The sequence below is a fragment of the Trichomonas vaginalis genome, chromosome IV (genome assembly GCF_026262505.1).
Source record: "Trichomonas vaginalis G3 chromosome IV, whole genome shotgun sequence".
Classification (NCBI taxonomy): Eukaryota; Parabasalia; order Trichomonadida; family Trichomonadidae; genus Trichomonas; species Trichomonas vaginalis.
Window position 1 is genome coordinate 30,715,743 of NC_067206.1, and position 26,297 is coordinate 30,742,039.

The following is a 26,297-nucleotide window of genomic DNA, read 5'->3' on the forward strand; positions in this document are numbered from 1 at the left end:
TCTAAGTTTATTTTTTCAAAAAATATTTTTTTTATTTCCTACTAAAGATGTATCGGAAGTTGTCTAAGTTAGAACACTCGGAAATAAAACAACTTCTTACAGAAGCTAATATAGATGTTGCAAAACATTACACAACAAACAAAAAGGCACTCGCTGACTTCATTAAAGACTACAATGGTGCAATAAGTTATGATAGAATTCATGAGTTCATAAAGCCGCAACGCGGCGAGGACGAAGTCCATGCAAGAGCATTTCCTTTAAATGACATTGCTATTGACTTATATCATAGACGTTCAGTACCTCATGAAGTAAGAAGAGAAATGTTTGACATAACAAATGCAAACGTTGGTGAAACAAGAAGAAGAGACGACACACTGAAACAACAGAGAAGAGAGATGTTTAAAAGTGCTATAGAACAAGTTCGCAAAGCTAACGATGTCATTCGTTCCATTGACGACAAACCAAAAGAAGGTGAGAGATGGTTAAAGAAAGATGAAGAAAATAGGAAGAGGAATGTGAAGTCAGGCAATAGACTCATTGACTTTAACATCGAAGCTTTAGATGAACCAAACAGAGAATATTTACACAAACATTTCGGTAAGGTTTTCATGAGACTCTTAGAGAAGATTAAAATAAACTCGCAACAAAGATGGATGGTATGTTATAAACTTGGTGGAAAGTATGAATGTTCTACGTTAAACCTCAATAATATTGGAACATTACTACATCAGCTCTTGAAGGAGAACTTTATATCAGAGATAGAAGCAAATGCTGCAGGTATTGTTGAAATGCACTATGACTTCTTCTTGACAAACATAAAGAATCTTACTGAAATAAAGATGTATGATTTAACAGAATATGAAGGCTTAACGATGTCAGATGTAAAGAAAGGCAAACCAAAAAAGAGACCATATAGAGATGAAAGCACACTGACAAATGACCAGAAAGCCATTTTGGAAGCTCTTAAGCAAACAGGAAACCCAGCACTTATAGAAAGCTTTTGGAAAGATAATGGTGAAAAGAAGTTTTATAAGAAGAGAAGCGGTCAGTTATGGAAGTATCTTTGCACATTACCTATAAATCTTGAACGCTACCAAATCTTCAATGAACTGAACAAAAGAACTGCAATACTTATGACAGAGGACAATTGTTTCGTTTATGCTTGCATTCAGGCTGGAGTAAATGAAGAAACTATTGACCACATGAGAGAAGTCATTCGTGTTAGAGACTTTCCTCAAAGTAAAGTACAAGAAATTTCTGACGCAACAGGTATAGCATTTAATGTTACCATTGGTTATTTCAATGACTCAAGACATAATGAAATAAAGAGATATATACCAAAAGAATGCGAAACTGTTAGAACTATTGACTTACTTCTTGTTGAAGACCACTACATGCTAAATGAAAGACTTCCAATGACAACATACTTCATTCGAAACTATAAAGAAATTCTCAAAGCTTGTGGTGGAATGAACATTGAGAAACAGATGAAGATTTATACAAAGAGAGAAGATAAATATGTAGTTCGTTATGATAGAACAACACCGTTATGGGATGTTATGAAAACATTGTGGGAGTGCAAATATTTCGAACCTATTTCTTATGGAGAACTTTTCACATATACTACTGACTTATATAAACAGAACCTTGCACCATTTAAAGATTTGACATATGCTCCAAAGTATTGTGTACAACTGAAGAAGAAAGCAGAGTCAAAAGAAGTAAATAAAGCTAAATGTAAATTCATTCCTGAGCACGTTTTCTTTGCTGACTTTGAGTGTAGTACGGATGGCTTTCATAAAGCTTTTAACATCTGTTATGACAGTGAAGATGGTTCAGTGAGTGAAAGCATTTGGGGTCAAAACTGTGCAACAGAATTTTTGGAAAGACTCCCTGACAAGAGTTTAATATATTTTCACAACCTCAGTTATGACATAAACTTCATCTTAAGACACATGACAGAAGTGAAAGGAACTCCCATCATTAAAGGTTCACGAACAATGCAAATAACTGGTTTATATAAAGGACGGGCAATTATTATAAAAGACTCTTACAGTGTTATAAATAAGAAGCTTAAACTATTTCCTGCTATGTTTAACTTACAAACAGGACCGAAAGAAGTATTTCCATATAACTACTACAGCAGTGTTTTGTTAGCAAATGACAACAGAACTGGTGTCATTTCTGAAGCATGTAAGTTTATCCGGGATGCAGATACATTTATGAAAAACATAGATTCCATCAAAGGTTGCAGAATAGATGAGAACCACTTCGACTTAGAAAAATATAGCACGTTTTACTGCAAACAAGATGTAAGAATTTTAAGAGAAGGTTTTGTAAAGTTCCGCAATGACTTATTGAAAGAGTTTGATTTAAACGTTTATGACTACGTTAGTATTTGTTCAATTGCTAACAAATTGTTTGAGAACAGAGTATACTTCCCGAATGGAAATCTTTATGACCTCTCAAATAAACCAAGAGAATTTATTTCGAGATGCATTCAAGGTGGAAGATGTATGTTGTCAGATAACATGAAACAAAAGAGCAAAAAGAAACTCATTGCTGACTTCGACACTGTTTCATTATATCCTTCAGCTATAGCAAGACTTTATACTTTAGAAGGTATTCCAAAAGTATTGAAGGAAGAAATGTTAAGCACAGAGTATCTCATGAGACATTTATTCGATGATGACCAAAAGGAACCCATTGGTGAAAAGTTTATGTCTGGCTTCTTTGTTCTCATTAAGATAACAGAGATTGGTATACCCAGACACTTTCATTTAATAGTTTGCGACCCTGAACTAAATCCAGAACTTAACGTTCCAAGAAGTTCAAACACTTGCTGTCTCATGTATGTTGACCATATAACATTACAAGACCTCATAAAATATCAAGGTGTCAAATGTGAAGTGTTGCAAGGATACTATTACGATGGAAACAGAGATATGAGAATAAGAGATGAAGTAAAGAAGTTGTTTGAGTTAAGGTTAAAGTATAAGAAAGAAGAAAACCCCTTACAAGAAATTATAAAACTCATTCTGAACAGCATTTATGGCAAAACTATTCTATCTCCTATTGAGTCAAAAATAACCATAGTAGATGACAAAGATGCTATAAGATATGCTATAAGAAATTACAACCATATAGTGAAGTTCGAAGGTTTGGATGGTTCAGATAAAACTATTTTCAAGCTAACGAAAAGCATTTGCAGACACTTTAACTTCTGTCCACTTGGTGTTAATATTCTGTCTATGTCAAAACGTATTATGAATGAAGTATTCTGTACTGCAGAGGACATGGGTCTTCAAATATTTTACCAGGATACCGACAGTATGCACTTATATAATGAAGACATCCCAAAGCTTGCAGCAGAGTTTAAGAAGAGATACGGTAGAGAACTTATAGGAAAGAACCTTGGTCAATTTCATAGCGACTTTGCAGAAATAACACCTGGAAAACAAAGTTTAGCTTATAAAAGTATTTTCTGTGGAAAGAAGACCTACATAGACTTACTCACGAATGATTTAAATGAAGTTGCATTTCACTGCAGAATGAAAGGCGTGAAGCAAGATGTTATTGCTTTAACCGCTAATGAAATGTTTCCTGAAGCTATACAATGCTATTACAATGAAGATAAGAACATTCACATACCTGTTGGAACATATGACAAAGACTCTGAGTTCAGTTTAATGAAACTTTACAAAGCACTTTATGATGGTCAAGAGATTGCATTCGACTTATGTAAGTCATGTCAACCTTGCTTTGCTGAAAAGTTCAACTTTTCAATAACGACTAAAACAAGCTTTATTCGTAAGTTGAAGTTCTGAGGTCATTTATTTTTGTCAGCAATGAGGTCAATGAGGTCATTTGTGATAAAAATAAGCCGCTAGCGGCATGGGCGAAGCCTATGTGGTCATTTACAATACAGCTATTGTAGAGTTTAACAATTGTGCTTCAATGTATAAACAATCTTTCCCATCTGGAGGTAAGAACACTGGGCACTTATGGTCATGAGTGGAGAACATGTCTATCCAAAACTCACGATTGAAGCCAGTAATTGTAATACTTAGGATTTGACAGTGGTGAAGTTCTTGTATGACCAATGAACTCATTTTCAACTCCCTTACTTAAGTTTGAATATAATATAGCTTGCTTTCTATCCCAAATGCCAGGTGTTACAATCTTTGAAAATTCATTTTTCCTCGGAAGTATTGCATCATAATTGAAAACATTCTTGAAGTCTTCATTGGGTTCAGAGATTTGAAACCTTATACGTAATGGATTTTCTTTCTTTTTAGCGACTTCATTGAATGGTGAATATATAACAAACTGACAGTCATGAGTTCCATCTTCATTTTCATTAAATTCATAATGAAAGTCTATAAGTTGTGGCTGACTACCTTCTTCTTTCAGTTGTGCAAGAAACTCACGTAAAGGCTGTAAAGTTTGTACTTCAATATTGAACTTTTTCTCGAACATCTCATTAAATGAAATCATACATTGCAACAATGTTGTATCGTCTTTAAAGTATTTGTATATGTGAATGTTTTGGGCGCTTAAAGACTGTTCGTCATTTTCTATCTCGACTTGAAGTATAAAGTCAACCTTTCTGAAAGCACGTGTTATATACATAGATGTTATGCCAATGTACTTCTCTTCATTTATGTTCACAATCCAGTCTGTTGGAAACTTAAACGTTACTCTGTTCCCCTTTATTTTGACGTCAGGGTTTTCACTACTGAACGCAACAGATAAAGGTATTTGTCTATACATTTAGTTTGGATAAAAATAAACCATTTACTCTTTCTTTGCTTCAGCTTCCTTTGCTTTTGCTTTTGCTTCTTCTCTAGCTTTTTTCGCCAGCAAACGTGGGTTCTTCTGTCTTCCAGCAGCTAATGCAGCTAGTTGTTTTTCACTAAGTTTTCTCTTTGGTCTCTCTGGCTTTTGTTCTGGTTTTTGTTCCTTCAGTTCGGATAAAATTTGTTCACGAATTTCTTTCTTCAATGCTTCAACATCTATGACCCCTTGGGTCTTGTCCGTAGGATTTGACTGAGTCATTTGACTGTAGATAAAAAACTAAATTAAAACTTTAACCGATGTAAAATGAGCTTGTCAAAATCAGAACGAGAGTCTATTATATTAAATGACGCCAGAGGAATACAACATCCTTTCTATTATGTAAGTCAGAGTAAAGATGGTAAAATATATGTAAGAAAAAGAAAGGTTCCATTAGCGAATACAGAGAGCGACAACATTAAGGTGCATGGCAAGGGTGAAGTCCACGAAGCCCATATAAAACCTTCTGTACAAACTGAACCAAAGAACAAGAAGAAAAGAAGCCAGATGTACTTTCAATAACGAACCAAGAGCTTATTGCAAAGTTCGTGAATTTCATTGAAAAGCAAACCGAGTCAAAGAACCCTGACCCACCAGTGAAAGAAGTTGAGACAAAAGAGAATGTACAGTTCATTGAAAATGTCAAGAAACAACTTCCACCACGAATACCAAGAAGAAGAGTGAGAATAATGAAGTAAATAGATATTTTTATCTGAAGTAAATACATGCAGAACGAACAGTTAAACGAATTTACTCCAGCAGAGCATATTCATCAGATTCGCTCATATTTCGATATCATAGACAATGCAGTTCAAATTGGTGACACTAATAGAAAATATTCTGACGCAAAGATTCCATCACAACCTGGAACTGCTAAAGATAACACATGGGTAACATTCAATCTCTCACCTCCTGGTGAAAATATGTTGGACCTTTACAATACATTCATTACGTATAAAATGGAAGGTCAATTTATTGTAGATAAAGAAATTGGTTCAGGTTCCAATAAAACAAACCCACCAGGATTTTGGATTGGTTTCGATGACGCTTTCTATGCAGTTGCTGGATATCAAATCCTTGCAAATGGTCGTATCGTATATTCTCAAGACAACGCAAGAGAAGAAGCATATATAACTTCAAACTCACAAACTACCGAACAAATAAAGAAAGTAGATGTTTTCTCAAAGACTCGACATGAAGATGTATGGAGTCATTCGGGAACATGCAGAACAGGACAAATTGTTGGTGGTCCAATTACAGCAGGAAAATCATTTGATTTTAAGCTTCGTTTAAGAATTCCTGTTAGAAGATTCCTTCCATTAGAACCTATTCGATTTATTCCAGCTTTTGCAGGAAACATTCAGCTTAAAGTAAAGTTCAGTAGCGACGCCTTACAATGCACATCTATATCTGTAAATGATATCATTGCTTTTAATCCAACTCTTAAAGTTGCATTTGCTTCAGATTCAAATCCACCGACAAATAAATTTGTTCCATGGAATGAACCATTCACTATGATAACGAAGGCAGTAGAAGCTATGGAACAGTTACTATTACAACTGTAACCCAGCAACTATTTCGAACAAAGATGGATTTTAATGAATGTTTCATTCATCCAAAGTCATTCTCTTTAGACCCTAACATTTATACAGAACTTGTAGAACATTATACAAACGAGGCTTTATGTTTTCCTGTTAAAGTTATGGATTGGATTCCTATGGACGGTTCATTCTCAAAGAATACAGATAGTTCAAGTGCAACATTTACAGCAGCTTATACGCCTATTAATGTTAAAAGTATTTGGGCACTATTTAGAAAGAAAGACAACTATTATGTTAATTTTGAGAACCCTAAGTTTAAATATCTTCAGCTTTCCATGGGAGCTTATGGAAATATGCCTGCAGAACCTGAAAAATCATATGGACCTGTATTTTATGAAATGGTTGCGAACGCTTGCAATACAAACAATGATATGATTGGATTTAATGAAGATGTTATGAGGTCATTGGTGGATGATGGTAGTGTGGAACATAAATGGGATAGCTATGACAACACACATTTCTTATGTGGTTTTCCAACAGAAGTGGACTTTTGCTTCCAACAAGGTCAAACATCTACTGCTCCAATAACATACAAATTGTCTGTTAAAGGACCTATTGAACTAGCAACAGAAAATGTACCAAAGCCACTTATTGGATTTATGAGGGATTGTTGCTTTGCAATACAAGTAAGACAGTCAGGCATACCAATAATAAGACTTGACGACTATAACTTAGCACTGACGACAGTGAGGAATAAAGGATGAACGTTTATTTTTAAAGCTTATAAATGAGTTCTTCATCAAGCTCTCGTGAACCTTCACCATCTATGAAACAAACTTTACCAAACGATTATGGAGCACCTATTGAATATTTCTTACGAGCTGCACAATGGCAAAGAGCAGTCACCAAGGTTAGGTGTTCCACCAGCTCCTGTCAAAAATAGCATTTGGTCAAGTCCTTATATAAGATATGGTCTCCCACTAGGTTTGCTAGCTACAGCAGGAGCAGTTATGATGTTGAAAAGAAATAAAGCAAATGTTATAAATAATACTGAAGTAGCTGAAGTTAAACAAACTCCAACACCATCGCCAAAACCAACGCCTTCACAAACAACACCTTCACAAACAACACCTTCAATGACTCCTGAACCTATGAAAGTACAAACTCCTGTTCAAAAGTCAACTCCAAAACCGACTCCAACATTTAAACCAGAACCTACTCCTCAAATAAATCGTAAAACTCCTGCGTTTCCTTACTGAAAAATAACGTTATTTTTATTTAATATTAAAATTTTTATTTGATTGAAATGACGACTAAAGTCACTGAAGCAATGAAACAAAAATTTTTGGTAGAATACATTAAATCAGGAGCGGTTCCAGAAGGTTTTTACGTTCATACTATGAAGGATGGTAGAGTTCAGTTTAGAAAGATAAAGCAACCATTAGATAGAGAAGGTATATTAAGGAAGATTAAACTTCATGAGGACAACATTGCTGAACTTAAGAAGAAGTTAGAAGAGTTGGAGAAAGGAAGAGAGTTATAAAGTAATGAATTCAACGGGTGAGAAAACAGGTGAGAAAACGGGTGAGATGTCACCACTTCACCTAAATTTATTTTTGTGCTATGTTTTCATACATGTGAGGGTGGTGATATCATTAATTTTAAGTTTATTTTTTATTTTTACTGAAAATTTTTATTTGGATGTAAATGACAGAACAAAAGCAACTCATTCGAATTCCACAGTATAACAAACATACATTTAAACATTTATTCTTCCTTCCTGAGCATAACATGTTCTTTCAAATACATCCGAGACCAGTTGACTTTTCATTGACTGTGTATAAAGATAGAAATAGTTATATCATTAAACCATATGATGACGAAGGTAAGTTATGTAAATTGTACGTTAAGAAGTTAGAGAAAGTTTATGGCTTCAAGTATGACTACAATAGGGTTAACACTGATGATGAAGATATTGAGGAAAATTTATGAGAACATTAGTGAAGTTGTTAGTGAGAACGATAGTGAGAACGTTTATTTTTACATTAGTGAGTTCGTTAGTGAAGTGAAGTGGTTGGCGGTTTTGTAAATATTTAATGTTAAGTTAGTTTTTGCGTTTGTGTTGTAAAATATATGTTAACGGTTTTGTAAAGTGTCAAATTCACAAGTATTGCGTACGGAGGAACGCAGTGCCACAGTACACGAGACTTGTATACTAACTATATTTTTATCTAACATAAAACATGCAAAACGAACAGCTTAACGAATTTACACCAGCTGAACATATCCATCAAATTCGTTCATATTTTGATGTAATCGATAATGCAAAGAGGAAGAATGAAAAAAATCTAAGCTAATTTTATTTTTTTATAAATTTTATCTCATATGAAAGAACATGAATTTAGAATATTCAGAACTCATGACAGAAGAAGAGAATGAACAACATATAAAAGATTATGCAAAATTTCTGAAGACATACAAAGCATATAAACAATATCTAGAAGCTTCTAAAGATTATGCAAAATTTCTAAAGGTATATAAAGCTTCTTATATACGAAAAAAGGAGATTTGACAGAATGTCAAATCTCCTCAAAAAGTGACAGTTTACATGGCAAACAATTGCGAGCAATTTTTAGCCATTTTGGCTGAGAACTAGGGTCTGCCAGGTACATAGATAGAATCAGTACCTCGCAGACTCTAGTTCTCCATATGGCGCCGAGAAATTTTGGTGAAATGCGACGACATTTCACCAAAATTTTCTCGACGCCATAGGATGAATTGGAGGGTGTGAGATACTATTACATATAATAGTACTCACACCCTCCAAAACCTCGAAAATCTCAAAATTTCCTGCAATTATCATCAACTTTGCATAGCACAATCGGCCAAAAATTTATTCAATTGTCCTTCTTCTCAATATTTCTTAACTCTTTCGATTTCTTTCAAAATATCTTTCAATAATCTTTCAATGATAAATATTATACAAAAACGATTAGTATGAAACTTTTTTGCATTTTAAAAATATTTTATATTTCTGTTTTTATTTCAATTTTTATATTTTTATTTTCCTTTTTTTAGATGAAACTTATTTGTTTACCAATATTCCTTATTTTATAAAATTTTTCAATTGAATACTACAATAATTTTATCTCTCCTTTATTAAATTTTCGATTTTTATGTTAATTCTAATTCTTTGCACTATTTCTTGTCTAAATCTTCTAAAATTTTTATTTTAATTTAATTTGACACATAATCATCCTTTTAATTTTCGATTCAAATCCTTATCCTCTTCATTATTTTTCAATAATTTTTTTATCGTAATTTGTAAAATTCGTTCTTTTATAGCTGTTTAAATAATCCAAAACCATGATATTTATTATTGTTAATTATTCCTAATCATGTTTTTTCCATTAATTTTAATTTTTTATTTTCTGAACCATTTAAATTAATTTTGTTAAGAATATTTTTTCAATATAGACTTCTGAAATAATTAAATTATTCTCAAATTCTCACAAATTATTTCATTTCAAATTTGTTTAAAATGAATTTGTACACCTTAGTTGATTCAGCTTGGCTTGAAACAGCTCTAGCACAGATTCAAAGGCGCACACCGTTAGCCATTGTTCTCACAAATGTTCCATTAGTCAACAACACTATTCGTTCATCAATTAACAAGATAACATTTTACAAAGCTCTCTTATGTAATAGACTAATTACTATTGAAGAGTACTTACATCATACATACAAACTTCAAGAGTTTACTACTTTCTACATTAAATATAATAATCGACTCTACGAGTGTTCATCCATTTTGAAACACAGAGATGACACTCTCCTTACCGATTATTTGATATTACAAAGTTCAAACGACTCTCGTATACAGGAAGAACCCTCATCAGCCAGCACTCCTCTACAACGCCAGCTTTCATCAGCCAGCACTACCAACTCTGTTCCACAGCAACAGCTCTCAACAGCCAACGCTCCTCTACAAAGCCCACTTTCTGCCAACACCCCGCCACAACGCCAGCTCTCTGCCAACGCTCCTCTTCAACGCCAGCTTTCATTAGCCAGCAGTACCAACACTCCCCCACAGCCACAACTCTCTGCCAGCACTCCCCCACAACGCCAGCTCTCTGTCAACTCTCTTCCACAGCAACAACTCTCTGCCAACACCCAGACACAACGCCAGCTCTCTGCCAACTCTCTTCCACAGCAACAACTCTCTGCCAACACCTCGGCGCAGCAACAACTCTCTGCCAACACCCAGACACAACGTCAGCTCTCTGCCAACTCTCTTCCACAGCAACAACTCTCTGCCAACACCCAGACACAACGCCAGCTCTCGGCCAACACTCTTCCACAGCAACAACTCTCTGCCAACACCCAGACACAACGCCAGCTCTCTGCCAACACTCTTCCACAGCAACAACTCTCTGCCAACACCCAGACACAACACCAGCTCTCTGCCAACACTCATCTTCAACGCCAGCTCTCTGCCAACACCTCGGCACAGCAACAACTCTCTGCCAACACCCAGACACAACGCCAGCTCTCTGCCAACACTCTTCCACAGCAACAACTCTCTGCCAACACCCAGACACAACGCCAGCTCTCTGCCAACTCTCTTCCACAGCAACAACTCTCTGCCAACACCTCGGCGCAGCAACAACTCTCTGCCAACACCCAGACACAACGCCAGCTCTCTGCCAACACTCTTCCACAGCAACAACTCTCTGCCAACACCCAGACACAACACCAGCTCTCTGCCAACACTCATCTTCAACGCCAGCTCTCTGCCAACACCTCGGCACAGCAACAACTCTCTGCCAACACTCCCCCACAACGCCAGCTCTCTGCCAACACTCAGCCTCAGCCTCACCCATCTGTGTCTATTCCCCTTAAGCGCGGGAGACCCAAAGTTAATGTACCAAAAGATCTTAAGGTAACTATTAGAAACCTAATTGAGCAGCATGGCCATCTTGGAATAATCTCCGCCTATAACCAAATAAATAAAGATATCGAATATGCCAAATCTCATTTTGAGGCATTTTTGGACATGAAGACGGGTATTGTTCCACAGCCAACGCCTACCCAAGCATGGTTCTCCGCTATTGAACGTTTTAAGCCCCTGAATCAAATTTCTTCCACAATTCCTTCCGGACTTATGATTGAAGAGTCTCCATTATCATTTCCATCTGAGCTGAGGAACATTAAATATCTTACAAACCCTCTTCCACATCCCCCCTCAAGACATATGGTAGAAAGAGCTTTTAGAGAGCTAGGCTTGGCACGTCCAAGGGGACCCTATCGGCCAAAAGGAAAGACAAGATACTTAGCTGCCTTTCCTAACCAAATATGGCACGTTGATATCCACTTTCTTGGCAAAAAGAGAAGTCAGATTCTTTATGCTGTGATTGATGACTGCACAAGGCTCATCATAGAATGGCAGCATCTTTCGTCAAAACATGCTAGCCAAACAGTGAAAGTATTTAAGAGAGCAATAGCCCGTTATGGACCACCACATACAATTTGGTCCGATAATGGCGGCGAGAATAAAGGCGAGTTCCTAAAGGCTATGAGGGTTCGGGGGATCAATAATGTATATATTGTCCCCCATTGCCCATACCAAAATGGGAAAATCGAGCGCTTGTGGCCTAACATAGAGAGCAGAGAGTTGTCATGGGCAAAGATTCAACAATGGGTTGAGTACTATAATGCTAAACCTCATCTAGCATTACCAACTCATTATGTGAATGGAAAACAAATTCACTATAGCCCATCTGAAATGTGGAAGAAACTTCCAATTTGGAAGAGGGGAATGCCGGCAAAATGGATTGTGGATGGAGTCTCTCAAGGTTCACTTATGGCCAATGAGATGCCAGAGCTCCAAGGAATCGAAGAAGATGAATGGGAAAAAGAAGGCGAGGAAGTTGAAGAAGAAGAAAATAAGGCGAATCCGGTTGAAATAGAAGAAGATAGTAATGAAGAAGAAGAATACGAAGTAAATTATGAAGAAGAATATCAAGAAGATTATGAAGACCCTTATGAAGAAGATTATGATGATTCATTTTAATATTACGAATAAAATGTCACTTTTTCTATTTTTGACACGTAAAGTTGTCACTTTTCTGTCAAATCGTTTTTATCGTTTTCGTATATAACACTTTTGTATGACAACTTTGTTCGTTATCGTCTTCAGAGATGAAGAATAATATTTCACATTTGTTTCACCTTTCTTATATTCTTTCTGTTCGGAAAGATTTAAAGCAATACTGAAGAAGTCAACGTTAGAGTTCTTTATAACAGTATAATGAGTATCTTTTACATTCACGAAGAAACCCTTCTGTTTCAACACAACTGCTAACTCTTGTGAAGTATAACGTTTGCGGTCAATGACAATGGCTAATGGTCTGACATACTGACCGTATTTAGATTCTTTCACAAACTTCTTGTTAAAGATAACATTAACGTTTGCAGCACCATTGAACTCATTCTTGATGGCAGTAGCGAGAGCATTGTATGAAAAGAACTTGCAATCTTGCATGTGTTTCATTAAAATAAAAATATTAAATTATTTTGAAAAATAACTTAAAAAAAATCTAATCTAATTTTTTCAAAAATATTTTTTATCCGATAGAAAAGATGACAGAAAAATTAACTTTTTACATAGCGCCAGACCCTTCTTGCCCACATCTTTTTAAGCCACAATATATAGACATAGAACTAAATAGAGAAAGCGAAATTCCACAATATATAGACATAGAACTAAATAGTGAAGGCAAAATTCTACAAACAGAAGAAAGCGAAATTCCACAAACAGAAGAAACATATAGAGACCTAGATAACGAAAATGGATATGCGCTATTCTGGTTAGATTGTCCTTATGAAATGTATGAAAAAAAGGCTTTATATGAAGAATATAGAAAATATTGTCATGAAAACGACATAAGACCAAGCTCTAGAGAAAAATTCTATGCTGGTATAAAACATCTTTTCGAAGTTCGGAATGGCAAATATAGAAAGAAATAATTTTTCTAAGTTTATTTTTTCGAAAAATATTTTTTTATTTCCTACTAAAGATGTATCGGAAGTTGTCTAAGTTAGAACACTCGGAAATAAAACAACTTCTAACAGAAGCTAACATAGAAGTAGCAAAACATTACGCGACAAACAAAAAAGCACTCGCTGACATCCTCAATGACTACAATGGTGCTATAAGTTATGATAGAATTCATGAGTTCATAAAGCCGCAACGCGGCGAGGACGAAGTCCATGCAAGAGCATTTCCTTTAAATGACGTTGCTATTGACTTATATCATAGACGTTCAGTACCTCATGAAGTATGACGTGAGATGTTTGACATAACAAATGCAAACGTTGGTCATACTCGTAAAGCTCTTTCGCATGATGTTCGTCAAGAGATGTATGACATAACAAATGCAAATTTTGGTGAAACAAGAAAGAGAGATGACACACTGAAACAACAGAGAAGAGAGATGTTTAAAAGTGCTATAGAACAAGTTCGCAAAGCTAACGATGTCATTCGTTCCATTGACGACAAACCAAAAGAAGGTGAGAGATGGTTAAAGAAAGATGAAGAGAATAGGAAGAGGAATGTGAAGACAGGCAATAGACTCATTGACTTTAACATCGAAGCTTTAGATGAACCAAACAGAGACTACTTACACAAACATTTCGGTAAGGTTTTCATGAGACTCTTAGAGAAGATTAAAATAAACTCACAACAAAGATGGATGGTATGTTATAAACTTGGTGGAAAGTATGAATGTTCTACGTTAAACCTCAATAATATTGGAACATTACTACATCAGCTCTTGAAGGAGAACTTTATATCAGAGATAGAAGCAAATGCTGCAGGTATTGTTGAAATGCACTATGACTTCTTCTTGACAAACATAAAGAATCTTACTGAAATAAAGATGTATGATTTAACTGAATATGAAGGCTTAACGATGTCAGATGTAAAGAAAGGCAAACCAAAAAAGAGACCATATAGAGATGAAAGCACACTGACAGAAAGACAGAAAAGATTATTGAACAGACTTAAACAAACAGGAGATAAACAAGATATAGATGACTTCTGGAATGAAATCCTTGGTGAAAAGAAGTTTTATAAGAAGAGAAGCGGTCAGTTCTGGAAGTATCTTTGCACATTACCTATAAATCTTGAACGCTACCAAATCTTCAATGAACTGAACAAAAGAACTGCAACACTTATGACAGAAGACAATTGTTTCGTTTATGCTTGCATTCAAGCTGGAGTAGATGAAGAAACTATTGACCACATGAGAGAAGTCATTCGTGTTAGAGACTTTCCTCAAAGTAAAGTACAAGAAATTTCTTGTAATGCATGAAAATTCGGTTCAATTCATTTTTGACACTTTACATATCGGATGTATTATCTAAGAATTATATTATAAAATAATAATTTTGTGTTTTATAAGTTTATTTGTATAAATTGATTCAAAAAAAATGGAAAGACAAGAAGTGGATCTGCCAAATGAAAATCAGATTTATATTACGGCATATCTTGAATATTCTATTGGCAAAAAGACAGCAGACCAAGTTGCAAAAGATTTGCACATAGGTAGAAAAAAATTATTATTAAAATGGCAAGAACTTGGTTTAAATCCAAAAAAGCTCGGAAGACCAGAAACTCCTCTTAGAACAGATTTGTTACCAACCATTCACGAAATAAAAGCTAAGTACAATCTAGGTTATAAAAAAGTTTTAGAGAGTTACATACATGATGACACAGTTTCATTTCACGATATGCTTAAATTATACGAAAAAGAGAATCTTTTCAAAATTCGGCGAGATCCAGAAAAAATTGATGAACATCCAAATCAGTATGTTTCCCAATACGTAAATCAGCAATGGCATACTGATTTAAAAAGCTTCAAAGAAGAGACAAATGGTACCAAGCATACTTATCATTTAATTGCCTTTATCGATGACAGATCTCGTTTTTGTATTTATTACGAAATTCTTCCCGATAAAACAATGAAATCAACTTCAAAAGCTTTACAAAATGCTATCGACTCTATCAAAATTATTCCATACGAACTTTTGACAGATAATGGATGCGAATTTACAGGAAAGGACTTCAAAAACGTTCTTCAAGTAAATGGCATTCAACACCATCGGACAGAACCTTACACACCACAGTTAAATGGTAAAATAGAACGTTTTTGGCAAACAATCTTTTCGGCTCGCCCAGATTTTATCGAAATAAGAGAATTTTTACCTCACGCAATAGAAGAATACAACACAGTATGGGTTCATACAGCTCTTAAAGATCTTTTCGGTGGAAAACCTACTCCAAAATCAATTTGGGACCAGGGTCCTAAATGGACAAAGGACTTAAACCCAAATCCTGAGTTCGAAATACAGCCTCGTAACTAAAAATAAAGTAAAAATACGAATAAACATTTTATTATAATTTAAATAATTTTTTTATTCATAAAGTAATACGATATATAGCTAAGCTATGTAAGGATATTCTGATGCTGAGAGTTTAAGAACTTTAAATTACGTATAGAAAAAAAATTCATTTAATATTTTGTAACATTTTTTAAATTGATAGATAGTTAGATTTTGTAGGGGAAGGTAAGATTCTTTGTGGTAATAATGGTCGTTGAAATTAAAATGAATGTAAGATTTGTGGAGAAATTGTATAAATTTGCATAGTGTTAGATTCAGAATAGGAGCATATGAGCCAGTGATTGTGTCTAATGTTTTTAAGGTGCTAATTGGAAGTAGAAAAGAAAAAAATTTGTTGCAATAACATCATATTGCAAAAAAGTTTTTAAAATATGATGTATGAATAAGAGTATGATTGGTATAGATTTGGGTTGTATAAATGTGATTGAACAATTGTTAATGGAAAGTTCAAAATCTTGGGTGCAATCAGTTCTGATTGCACCCAAGTTTTTGAACTTTGTATAAGGAATTGTTGGCTATGATGTACTGATCATGAATCAGTACATCATAGCCAACAATTCCTTCGCAAACAGCGGAAAATTTGTCTGATTCCACACTAATTTTATTAATTTATCTAAACTTTTATCCTCGTCTACAATTTACCCTATAATTTTATGAATATGGCACTTTTCGTCGATTTTCAAAGAATTAAATCGCTTCTATCTCAATAACTAATAAACATATAAGATTTTTGAAAGTATATATATAGTGTACTACATCTCAAGATATTATTAATATGTATTAGAAAGAATAATATATTGGATTTTAATATCACAAAATGACTTTTCAATTTATTGTAGTTCCTCACAGAGTTGAGATTTTACAAAATTCTTTGCAGATAATTTATGAAGGGATGATAGACTAACGAACTATAGATACATGAATTGAAAATAAAAAAATCGATTAAATATGAACCTTCATAAACCGTTTAAGAAACTTAAAAACTATTCTTTATTGTTTATTTTGGACGAAGTTTAATATGATTGTGGTTTTATTGGACAATAATCGAGTAACGGAAAAATATAACATTTATCTATAAAGTGAAAATTTAGAGGTATATTTCGTAAGATATTTCCTCTCTGATTACAAGAACTATTGTGAGCTATCAATCTAATGAAAGAGAGCAGATTTGGCCGTAATGAAAATGCAATACTTCGAAAATCAATGCAAAAAAGATTAATTTGTTAGAAACAATCGACTATGACACTGAATTCTAAGAGCAAACGTTTACATTAGGATATTTTGATCATTTCCAAATATTGCAAAATTGCATTTAAACAAGTTAAGGAGAATACTATATTAACCGTGTTGTAAGGAAATATAACAATTTTAAAGATTTTGCGACAGAATTTGAAAAAATATGAAAATCAGATATATAAAAATTGAATAAAATAACATTATGATGGAATATAAGTAGATGAGCTATTAATGCTGCTATGATTTAAAATTGAGTAGTAATGAAATAGAATTTCGATTAAAAAAATTAATGTAATCGTATGAAAGCTTTGATCCAAATAATTAATATTCGCAAATATTTTAACCTACTAATAAAATTCTGATTATATTAAGATATTTTAAAAATGAGATTCCAAATTGAATGGTGATGGAGATGAAAATTTTTAAAAATATAAATAAGAGGATAAATTGATTGAGATATTAACTAGTAAAATTTGAAAAAGTAAAATATTTGAAATCCTTTAAAAATGTCACGGATAAAGCTATATAAAATAAAATGACTGTGTGGTTGGTTAGCTTAATGTGTAATATCAAAAAGAATTAACGGGTGTTGTGAAGTGAGCAACTTGAGAAGAATCATTTGTGATTCTTGTCAAAGTTGAATCAAAGACAACAATTGATAGACAATTGTTGTCTTTGTGTACAACATTCACTTGAATTATAAACAATAACAAGTGTTTGTTGTTCACTGAGCAACTTTGAGAAGAATCATTTGTGATTCTTGTCAAAGTTGAATCAAAGACAACAATTGATAGACAATTGTTGTCTTTGTGTACAACATTCACTTGAATTATAAACAATAACAAGTGTTTGTTGTTCACTGAGCAACTTTGAGAAGAATCATTTGTGATTCTTGTCAAAGTTGAATCAAAGACAACAATTGATAGACAATTGTTGTCTTTGTGTACAACATTCACTTGAATTATAAACAATAACAAGTGTTTGTTGTTCACTGAGCAACTTTGAGAAGAATCATTTGTGATTCTTGTCAAAGTTGAATCAAAGACAACAATTGATAGACAATTGTTGTCTTTGTGTACAACATTCACTTGAATTATAAACAATAACAAGTGTTTGTTGTTCACTGAGCAACTTTGAGAAGAATCATTTGTGATTCTTGTCAAAGTTGAATCAAAGACAACAATTGATAGACAATTGTTGTCTTTGTGTACAACATTCACTTGAATTATAAACAATAACAAGTGTTTGTTGTTCACTGAGCAACTTTGAGAAGAATCATTTGTGATTCTTGTCAAAGTTGAATCAAAGACAACAATTGATAGACAATTGTTGTCTTTGTGTACAACATTCACTTGAATTATAAACAATAACAAGTGTTTGTTGTTCACTGAGCAACTTTGAGAAGAATCATTTGTGATTCTTGTCAAAGTTGAATCAAAGACAACAATTGATAGACAATTGTTGTCTTTGTGTACAACATTCACTTGAATTATAAACAATAACAAGTGTTTGTTGTTCACTGAGCAACTTTGAGAAGAATCATTTTGTAATACTTTGAAACACAAAACAGCATATTATGCTTTTATTTATCTATATGTGTCATTTTGGGAGACATTGGCTATGCAAGTCTCCCAGAATGACACATTCATACACAATCTTCTTCTGATTGTGTATCTTTTGTCAACAAAGTGCAACAGTGCACTGTTATTGTGTGCTATGTGTCATTGTGGGAGACATTGTCTATGCAAGTCTCCCAGAATGACACATTCATACACAATCTTCTTCTGATTGTGTATCTTTTGTCAACAAAGTGCAACAGTGCACTGTTATTGTGTGCTATGTGTCATTGTGGGAGACATTGTCTATGCAAGTCTCCCAGAATGACACATTCATACACAATCTTCTTCTGATTGTGTATCTTTTGTCAACAAAGTGCAACAGTGCACTGTTATTGTGTGCTATGTGTCATTGTGGGAGACATTGTCTATGCAAGTCTCCCAGAATGACACATTCATACACAATCTTCAATTCTTGTTTTAATTTTGTCTCATATTAACTGAATATCTCTCTTCAACATATTTACTTCTAATACCCGACAATACCTTATCATAAAACCTCCTTTAAATCCACTTTTTCTTCTTTCATTACTTTCAAATTCTAAGATTCAATTTTTTTTTCTATTTCATTCAGTTTTCTTTTATCAAAATCATATAACCATTCATACTGATTCTTAATTTACTATATTACATTGAGATTTCATCTTTTTTCATATTTCGAATTAAATCAGCTATTTAAACCTAATATCCGGACCTGTCAGTATTCAAATATTATTGGCCACATGTATCTGAGCATTTACACGGATTTTACCAAATTTTGCAAAAAATGTGTTATGAGATGGGTGTTTACAAAATGATAGAGTGGGTCATAAGGATCAGTTTTGCTATAGCTTGTACGGATTGAAACTCAATATTCATTCGGGAAAAGACGTTTCAAAATTTTGTAAAGTATTCAAATTTGCAGCTTTGTTCGATTTGAAAATTGAAATTTGAAACGAAATGACTGTATGAATATGTTCTTCATATTGAATCTAAGCATTTCTTGGAATTTGGAGTTTTTCTAAAAAGTTTTATCGGTTGAAAAATTAAAAATAAAACAAAAGAATTTTTTTCCGATTTTTTAAACGCATCTTAATTTTTAACGGACGAAGGAGTATTTGATCAAAGTTCAATAAGGCTATCACACTATATTATAGTTAGCTTGCAAAGTAAGCAATATAATCTGGAATTTAAGAATGATATAAAAATTTGATAATATAATTTTTGTGTGATTAAGTATTTAATATGAAAACATTAAATTTCATTAGGAATATTTAAATGTTGTTATGAAGGTAAAGGATAATAGTTGAGAAAACATAGATTAGAAAAATTTGCGAATGATTGTGAGGAATAAGTGTTTCAGTAGGTTGGATTCGATACGTGTAATAGGAAAAAAATGAGGATAAGATTGAAATTGTATTTATGAATAGTTTTAATAGAGTGTAAGAACATTTGAGAAGAATGTGTCATTCTGGGAGACTTGCATAGACAATGTCTCCCACAATGACACATAGCACACAATAACAGTGCACTGTTGCACTTTGTTGACAAAAGATACACAATCAGAAGAAGATTGTGTATGAATGTGTCATTCTGGGAGACTTGCATAGACAATGTCTCCCACAATGACACATAGCACACAATAACAGTGCACTGTTGCACTTTGTTGACAAAAGATACACAATCAGAAGAAGATTGTGTATGAATGTGTCATTCTGGGAGACTTGCATAGACAATGTCTCCCACAATGACACATAGCACACAATAACAGTGCACTGTTGCACTTTGTTGACAAAAGATACACAATCAGAAGAAGATTGTGTATGAATGTGTCATTCTGGGAGACTTGCATAGACAATGTCTCCCACAATGACACATAGCACACAATAACAGTGCACTGTTGCACTTTGTTGACAAAAGATACACAATCAGAAGAAGATTGTGTATGAATGTGTCATTCTGGGAGACTTGCATAGACAATGTCTCCCACAATGACACATAGCACACAATAACAGTGCACTGTTGCACTTTGTTGACAAAAGATACACAATCAGAAGAAGATTGTGTATGAATGTGTCATTCTGGGAGACTTGCATAGCCAATGTCTCCCAAAATGACACATATAGATAAATAAAAGCATAATATGCTGTTTTGTGTTTCAAAGTATTACAAAATGATTCTTCTCAAAGTTGCTCAGTGAACAACAAACACTTGTTATTGTTTATAATTCAAGTGAATGTTGTACACAAAGACAACAATTGTCTATCAATTGTTGTCTTTGATTCAACTTTGACAAGAATCACAAATGATTCTTCTCAAAGTTGCTCAGTGAACAACAAACACTTGTTATTGTTTATAATTCAAGTGAATGTTGTACACAAAGACAACAATTGTCTATCAATTGTTGTCTTTGATTCAACTTTGACAAGAATCACAAATGATTCTTCTCAAAGTTGCTCAGTGAACAACAAACACTTGTTATTGTTTATAATTCAAGTGAATGTTGTACACAAAGACAACAATTGTCTATCAATTGTTGTCTTTGATTCAACTTTGACAAGAATCACAAATGATTCTTCTCAAGTTGCTCAGTGAACAACAAACACTTGTTATTGTTTATAATTCAAGTGAATGTTGTACACAAAGACAACAATTGTCTATCAATTGTTGTCTTTGATTCAACTTTGACAAGAATCACAAATGATTCTTCTCAAAGTTGCTCAGTGAACAACAAACACTTGTTATTGTTTATAATTCAAGTGAATGTTGTACACAAAGACAACAATTGTCTATCAATTGTTGTCTTTGATTCAACTTTATTAAAATTTTTAATTATATCTTTTAATTTATATTTATTTACGTTCACATTTCTTTTATATCCTTTATATTAATCTTAAATTTTGGTTGATCTTCACTCTTTTTCACATATTTTTTCAATAAGATACCCAATTTTTGTATTTATTCTGATTAATATTTTTCACTGTTAATTTTAATGATATCTCAAACTATTTCAACATTTAGTTTTTTAAAAACTCTATTTTTTGTTCGAGTAGGGATAATTTTAGCTAAAAGTGACACACCCGTGAAGGGTGTGATTACCGATCGGTAATTTCGACAGTTTAGAATTTAAAATTTTTTATGGAACTGTTGCGAGTTTCATAAAGAATTTAAGGAATATAAGCAAAGATTTGAATCAAAATCTTAGACCTAAGCCGCTCGATTCGCTCGCGGCTTCCGCGAATTACAGATCGGCAAAGATTTGAATCAAAATCTTCGAACTAAGCCGATCGCTTCGCTCGCGGCTTTCTTTATTATTTTAAATTTGCATATTTCCATCAAAAGTTCATAAGGTAAAAAATTTCGTTTATTTTTACTAAGAAAAAAAAGGTTTTTGATAATAAATTTATTTTATTTCGAAAAAGTAGCAATAATCGTAAAAGGGTATTGATAGGCTTGCTAATGTAACTAATTTTAGCTGTCAAATACTTTTGTATTTTGAAGTAAATTAGTATAAATTTGTTTTTACTTTTATTTCGAAAAAGTAGCAATAATCGTAAAAGGGTATTGATAGGCTTGCTAAAGTAACTAATTTTAGCTGTCAAATACTTTTGTATTTTGAAGTAAATTAGTATAAATTTGATATTATTTTAACTCCCTTTGAAAACCTCAATTTTCCATACAGAGGGAACGGGAATAGCATCCAATATTCCCTGAGAATGGTTGCGCATTCTCAGTTCCCTCTATATTTCGAACGAAGCTCTCATCGGTCTTTTTTTTTAATACTAAACGTTTTTTTTCCTGTCACTTTTAGCTAAAATTTGGGTTTGCCTTTTTTGTTCTCTCTCTCAATTTTCAAAAGTCATTAATTTTGCATTACTTTATTTAAAATATAATTAACATTGGATAAAAACATTTATTATAATGCCATTTTGGATCAATCTTATGATATTTCAAATCTTTTAAAATACACTCATTCATAACAAATAGTTGCCCTAGACATGTGCGTAACCTCTGTATACGATATTCCAACACCTTACGACCTGTATGCAAGTTTTTAATTATTGAATAAAAAAACAACAACATACCGTACTTCGAGTATAAAACATGTATACCCTAATAAAAACAAAAATTAGGACATATTTGATTTATGATTTCTTTTCACAAATCGAAATTTTGATCTCTCAATTTTAAACATTTTTCAAAAAAAACTTATAAATATATTTCTTATTGTATAATATTGAAAAATAAATCATCATGGATGAATATTACTAGTACTTCAGAATTATTTATTTTTTCGATCTAAATATAGAAATAATATATACTCTATATAAAAATAACAATTATTTAATTTTATTGAAATTTTTATTATTTGATTAATATATTTTATATGATATCTTAAATAGCAATAAAAACTACACCACATAGTTATTCTAGGGTACCTTCATCTACTTCTAGAATTCTAGGCTCTGGATTCGAATCTATGGTGCGCTATTGATAAAGTAAATTTCTCCATAGGCCCCAAAAAAATTGACAACCCAGGAATTATAGGGTAATCATCAATAATTATCTCTTGTTCTATTTCACTATTATATATATATATATTTATATGATTTGATTTAAAAAAAAATAAATAAATAAATTAATAAATCATTTACTCAAATATATCAAAAGTTTTATTTTTATATATAAAGATAACTACTTTTAAAAAAAATACCCTATATATTTATGCCATGTAAACTATTTTTGTCATGTAAACTTATCACCTTCTGTCAGAAGTGAAGTGAATTTTCATGCACAACATTTCCTAGATTTTTTAATTTGAATTTCCCAAAATTTAAACGTGCGTGGATTTGATTTTATACATTTCATGGATAAAGTTCCTCCAATTCAGCCAAAGTCAAAAACCATGCAAGCGCTAGATAATTTTAGTCAGTTATATAAAGGATTGGAACATACATCCAAAGTAATTCAAACTTTTATAAATAAACATTCTGAAAAATATCAGAAAACAGAAATGTTTAAGGTATTATGCTCATTATTCGACTTATTTCAATCAGAAATTACAGCAGGAATGCAGTTGAGAGAAACAGTATTTAAACAAAAACAAGAAATCAAGGCATTAAAGGGAGATTATCAGACTTTCCTGAAATTATTCTCTTCAATGGCAAACACTGAGATAACAACAATGAAAAATGCAAAAGAATTTGTCGAAAATTTTAAATTACCATCCATAAGCTCATTTAATGCATTACAACAAAATCAAACAGAACTTGTTATTGAAAAACAACGAACTACTCAGCTATTAGCTGAAAATGAAGAAATAAAGCAGAAACTAGCGAATATGTCAAGAAATATTCAAAACATAGAAGAAAACTACAAACAGAAGCTCTCCAAGATTACAACAGATAGCAAAAATATCCAATTACAAAATACAAAACTATTACAAGATGAAGAAGTTCTCAGGAAAGAGAACGATCAACTCAAGTCAGATATTACAAAACTTAAACAAGCTTACTTAGACAAAATCAATACAGAAACGTCAAAAAGGGTTCAAACATTGAAACAAGAAAATCTTCAACTAAAAGAAGAAATTGATCAACTCAAACAGAAGAATAAAAGCTTTGTCGATCAATATGCTTCATCTATTGGTAATTCTCCTAGCAAAAAAATTCGTAAAGTTGCTACAAAAAGTTCCCCAGACTCATTTCGGAAACTTATAATTTTAGGTATTTTTTGCGTCAAACTACTAAAAACGCGTAATATATCCGAAGTTGAAATTTTGAAAGAGGAAATACAGAAAACGAAATCAAAACTTGAACAGATGGATAACTGGTGATCTATTATAGCATATTATGACTTTTATACTATTGTTATTTAATTTTGTTGTTATATCATGTTGGGTAAATCGTAAAATTTAAATCGTAATAGTAATTTCTTCCTGCAACATATCCTACCCATAGTGTAGTTTTATTCTATAAAAAAAGAAATTTCGAAATTGAGCACAAGAACTCTAAATTTGAACGAGTGATCTTGATATAAAACACTGTATTTTGCTTGTTTTGAACAATATACGCTGATACCAACCATATCAATTTCATTTTGGTATGAAATCAACACCTTCTAAAAATTATTGAATCCAAAGGTGAAACCCAAATAGAGGATACAAAGCCTAAGCAATCACTTCTTATTTTAACTGCCCATGACTAGAAAGTAAAAGGACAGTTGGAAAAATTTATTTTATAAACGGACATTTTATGCAAATTAGCCAAGACACTAAGTTCAAATAATTTCCATTTGACGGTTGATTTTACTTCTCCGATCTGCATGCGCATTGAACACGAATAGACTGAATCGTGATAAATCAAATCTTTATGACACAAAAAAACCACTCAATTGATAGTGAGTCAATGATTTTCACCCATAAAATACACATGGAAAGTAGTTTTCTTTAAGAAACTGGAAAATGCATCCATAAAAATAATTTTAAATTTTGGTTTTGTTTATGATCCCATTTTATACAAAGTTAAAATTGGGGTCAACACTGATCTCAAAAATTGAGAACTTTTCAGTACCTCTCATTGACCCAGTATAATTTGAGAAATTTACATTTGTAAATAATTTTATTTCATCAGATCTTTTAAATGTCGACAACTTTTGACGTTGATGCGATGATCGAAGAGCTCTGGAAGGCGAAAAACAAGCCTTCTGCAAAGAGAATCCTCAGTAAAAACGAACTCTTATACCTTTGTTCAGAGTCACTTAAAATATTTCAGAAACAGACCATGCTTTTGGAATTAATTCCTCCTCTTACTGTCTGCGGTGATATCCACGGACAATTTAATGATTTACTAAGGACATTCGAAACAGGAGGTTCACCAGAAATTACAAACTATTTATTCCTTGGAGACTACGTTGATCGTGGAAGCCAAGGAGTCAACGTAATTGCACTTCTTTTCTGCTACAAAATTAAATACCCGAATAATTTCTTTTTGCTTCGTGGAAACCACGAATCTCCACTTGTCAACAAAGAATACGGCTTCTACGATGAATGTAAAACACTCTACGATGTCTCCGTTTGGAAGACAATCAATGATGTCTTCGCATGGCTTCCAGTTGCAGCTACAATCGACAGTCGTATTTTATGCGTCCATGCCGGCATTTCTCCAGCTCTACAATCTATCCAGAATATCAAGGCCCTTAAGAGACCCCTTGAGATCCCAGATGAAGGTCTTTTATGCGACTTGGTGTGGTCTGATCCAGATCCAAACGTTGAGACGTGGGGACCTAATGATAGAGGAACCAGCGTCACGTTCGGCCTTGCTCCTCTTAAGGCTTTGTTAAAGAAGATGAATCTCGATTTGATAGTACGTGCACATCAATCGGTTGATACAGGTTACGCATTGCCATTTGCACCAGATCGCTCAATGGTTACAATCTTTGGAGCACCTAATTATATGGGAGAATTCAGAAATCGCGCAGCGCTTTTACATATATCAGATAAAATGGTTTGCACGTTTTCAATTCTCGAGCCGATAATTCAACCGGTGTCAAAATCTCCAACTCGTCGTGCGGCAAATGACGCAAAGTATCGCAATCCGAAAGTGTAATATGTATATTATATTTT

General features: G+C 33.1%; 9 protein-coding genes and 1 pseudogene across 10 annotated transcripts, besides 15 other annotated features; all 10 read left to right on the plus strand.

Annotated features, from left to right (window-relative positions):
* Nucleotides 1–8,598: part of a mobile genetic element that runs on past the window's edge.
* Nucleotides 1–8,725: part of a mobile genetic element that runs on past the window's edge.
* On the plus strand, nt 6–1,894 carry TVAGG3_0197870 (organellar and viral DNA polymerase type B; the record flags this gene model as incomplete). The annotated part of the gene is made up of 1 exon (XM_051226238.1): nt 6–1,894. A coding segment is annotated over one exon (1,889 nt), but the record flags the coding sequence as incomplete, so codon positions are not given.
* Nucleotides 2,091–3,096, plus strand: TVAGG3_0197880 (organellar and viral DNA polymerase type B; the record flags this gene model as incomplete). Its single annotated transcript, XM_051226239.1, has 1 exon — nt 2,091–3,096. A coding segment is annotated over one exon (1,006 nt), but the record flags the coding sequence as incomplete, so codon positions are not given.
* Nucleotides 6,776–7,134, plus strand: TVAGG3_0197890 (uncharacterized protein; the record flags this gene model as incomplete). The annotated part of the gene is made up of 1 exon (XM_051226240.1): nt 6,776–7,134. A coding segment is annotated over one exon (359 nt), but the record flags the coding sequence as incomplete, so codon positions are not given.
* On the plus strand, nt 7,165–7,633 carry TVAGG3_0197900 (annotated as a pseudogene). The gene has a single exon. A coding segment is annotated over exon 1 (469 nt).
* Nucleotides 7,908–8,598: a terminal%2Cinverted (terminal inverted repeat of Maverick-1C transposon ID:TVAGG3_0197780).
* Nucleotides 8,726–9,918: 1,193 nt separating the features above from the next.
* Nucleotides 9,919–10,509, plus strand: TVAGG3_0197910 (LP04239P family; the record flags this gene model as incomplete). The annotated part of the gene is made up of 1 exon (XM_051226241.1): nt 9,919–10,509. A coding segment is annotated over one exon (591 nt), but the record flags the coding sequence as incomplete, so codon positions are not given.
* Nucleotides 10,510–11,433: 924 nt separating this feature from the next.
* TVAGG3_0197930 (ribonuclease H-like family) lies at nt 11,434–12,450 on the plus strand (the record flags this gene model as incomplete). The annotated part of the gene is made up of 1 exon (XM_051226242.1): nt 11,434–12,450. One exon carries the CDS (start codon nt 11,434–11,436, stop codon nt 12,448–12,450), a length of 1,017 nt encoding a protein of 338 aa, XP_051111228.1.
* Nucleotides 11,434–12,450: a mobile genetic element.
* A 24-nt stretch (nt 12,451–12,474) lies between these two features.
* Nucleotides 12,475–12,540: a mobile genetic element.
* Nucleotides 12,541–14,740: a mobile genetic element.
* TVAGG3_0197960 (uncharacterized protein) lies at nt 13,020–13,406 on the plus strand (the record flags this gene model as incomplete). Its single annotated transcript, XM_001307364.1, has 1 exon — nt 13,020–13,406. One exon carries the CDS (start codon nt 13,020–13,022, stop codon nt 13,404–13,406), a length of 387 nt encoding a protein of 128 aa, XP_001307365.1.
* TVAGG3_0197970 (organellar and viral DNA polymerase type B) lies at nt 13,457–13,723 on the plus strand (the record flags this gene model as incomplete). The annotated part of the gene is made up of 1 exon (XM_051226243.1): nt 13,457–13,723. One exon carries the CDS (start codon nt 13,457–13,459, stop codon nt 13,721–13,723), a length of 267 nt encoding a protein of 88 aa, XP_051111229.1.
* Nucleotides 14,741–14,807: 67 nt separating the features above from the next.
* Nucleotides 14,808–14,852: a mobile genetic element.
* Nucleotides 14,808–14,852: a terminal%2Cinverted (terminal inverted repeat of LTR141 transposon ID:TVAGG3_0197980).
* Nucleotides 14,853–14,870: 18 nt separating this feature from the next.
* Nucleotides 14,871–15,799: a mobile genetic element.
* A 1-nt stretch (nt 15,800) lies between these two features.
* Nucleotides 15,801–15,845: a mobile genetic element.
* Nucleotides 15,801–15,845: a terminal%2Cinverted (terminal inverted repeat of LTR141 transposon ID:TVAGG3_0198000).
* Nucleotides 15,846–16,269: 424 nt separating this feature from the next.
* Nucleotides 16,270–16,430: a mobile genetic element.
* A 5,290-nt stretch (nt 16,431–21,720) lies between these two features.
* Nucleotides 21,721–21,750: a terminal%2Cinverted (terminal inverted repeat of MuDR-3_TvMULE3 transposon ID:TVAGG3_0198020).
* Nucleotides 21,721–22,502: a mobile genetic element.
* Nucleotides 22,473–22,502: a terminal%2Cinverted (terminal inverted repeat of MuDR-3_TvMULE3 transposon ID:TVAGG3_0198020).
* A 1,038-nt stretch (nt 22,503–23,540) lies between these two features.
* On the plus strand, nt 23,541–24,872 carry TVAGG3_0198030 (uncharacterized protein; the record flags this gene model as incomplete). Its single annotated transcript, XM_001307363.2, has 1 exon — nt 23,541–24,509. One exon carries the CDS (start codon nt 23,541–23,543, stop codon nt 24,507–24,509), a length of 969 nt encoding a protein of 322 aa, XP_001307364.1.
* Nucleotides 24,873–25,314: 442 nt separating this feature from the next.
* Nucleotides 25,315–26,280, plus strand: TVAGG3_0198040 (phosphoprotein phosphatase protein; the record flags this gene model as incomplete). Its single annotated transcript, XM_001307362.2, has 1 exon — nt 25,315–26,280. One exon carries the CDS (start codon nt 25,315–25,317, stop codon nt 26,278–26,280), a length of 966 nt encoding a protein of 321 aa, XP_001307363.1.
* Between the last annotated feature and the right edge of the window lie 17 nt (nt 26,281–26,297).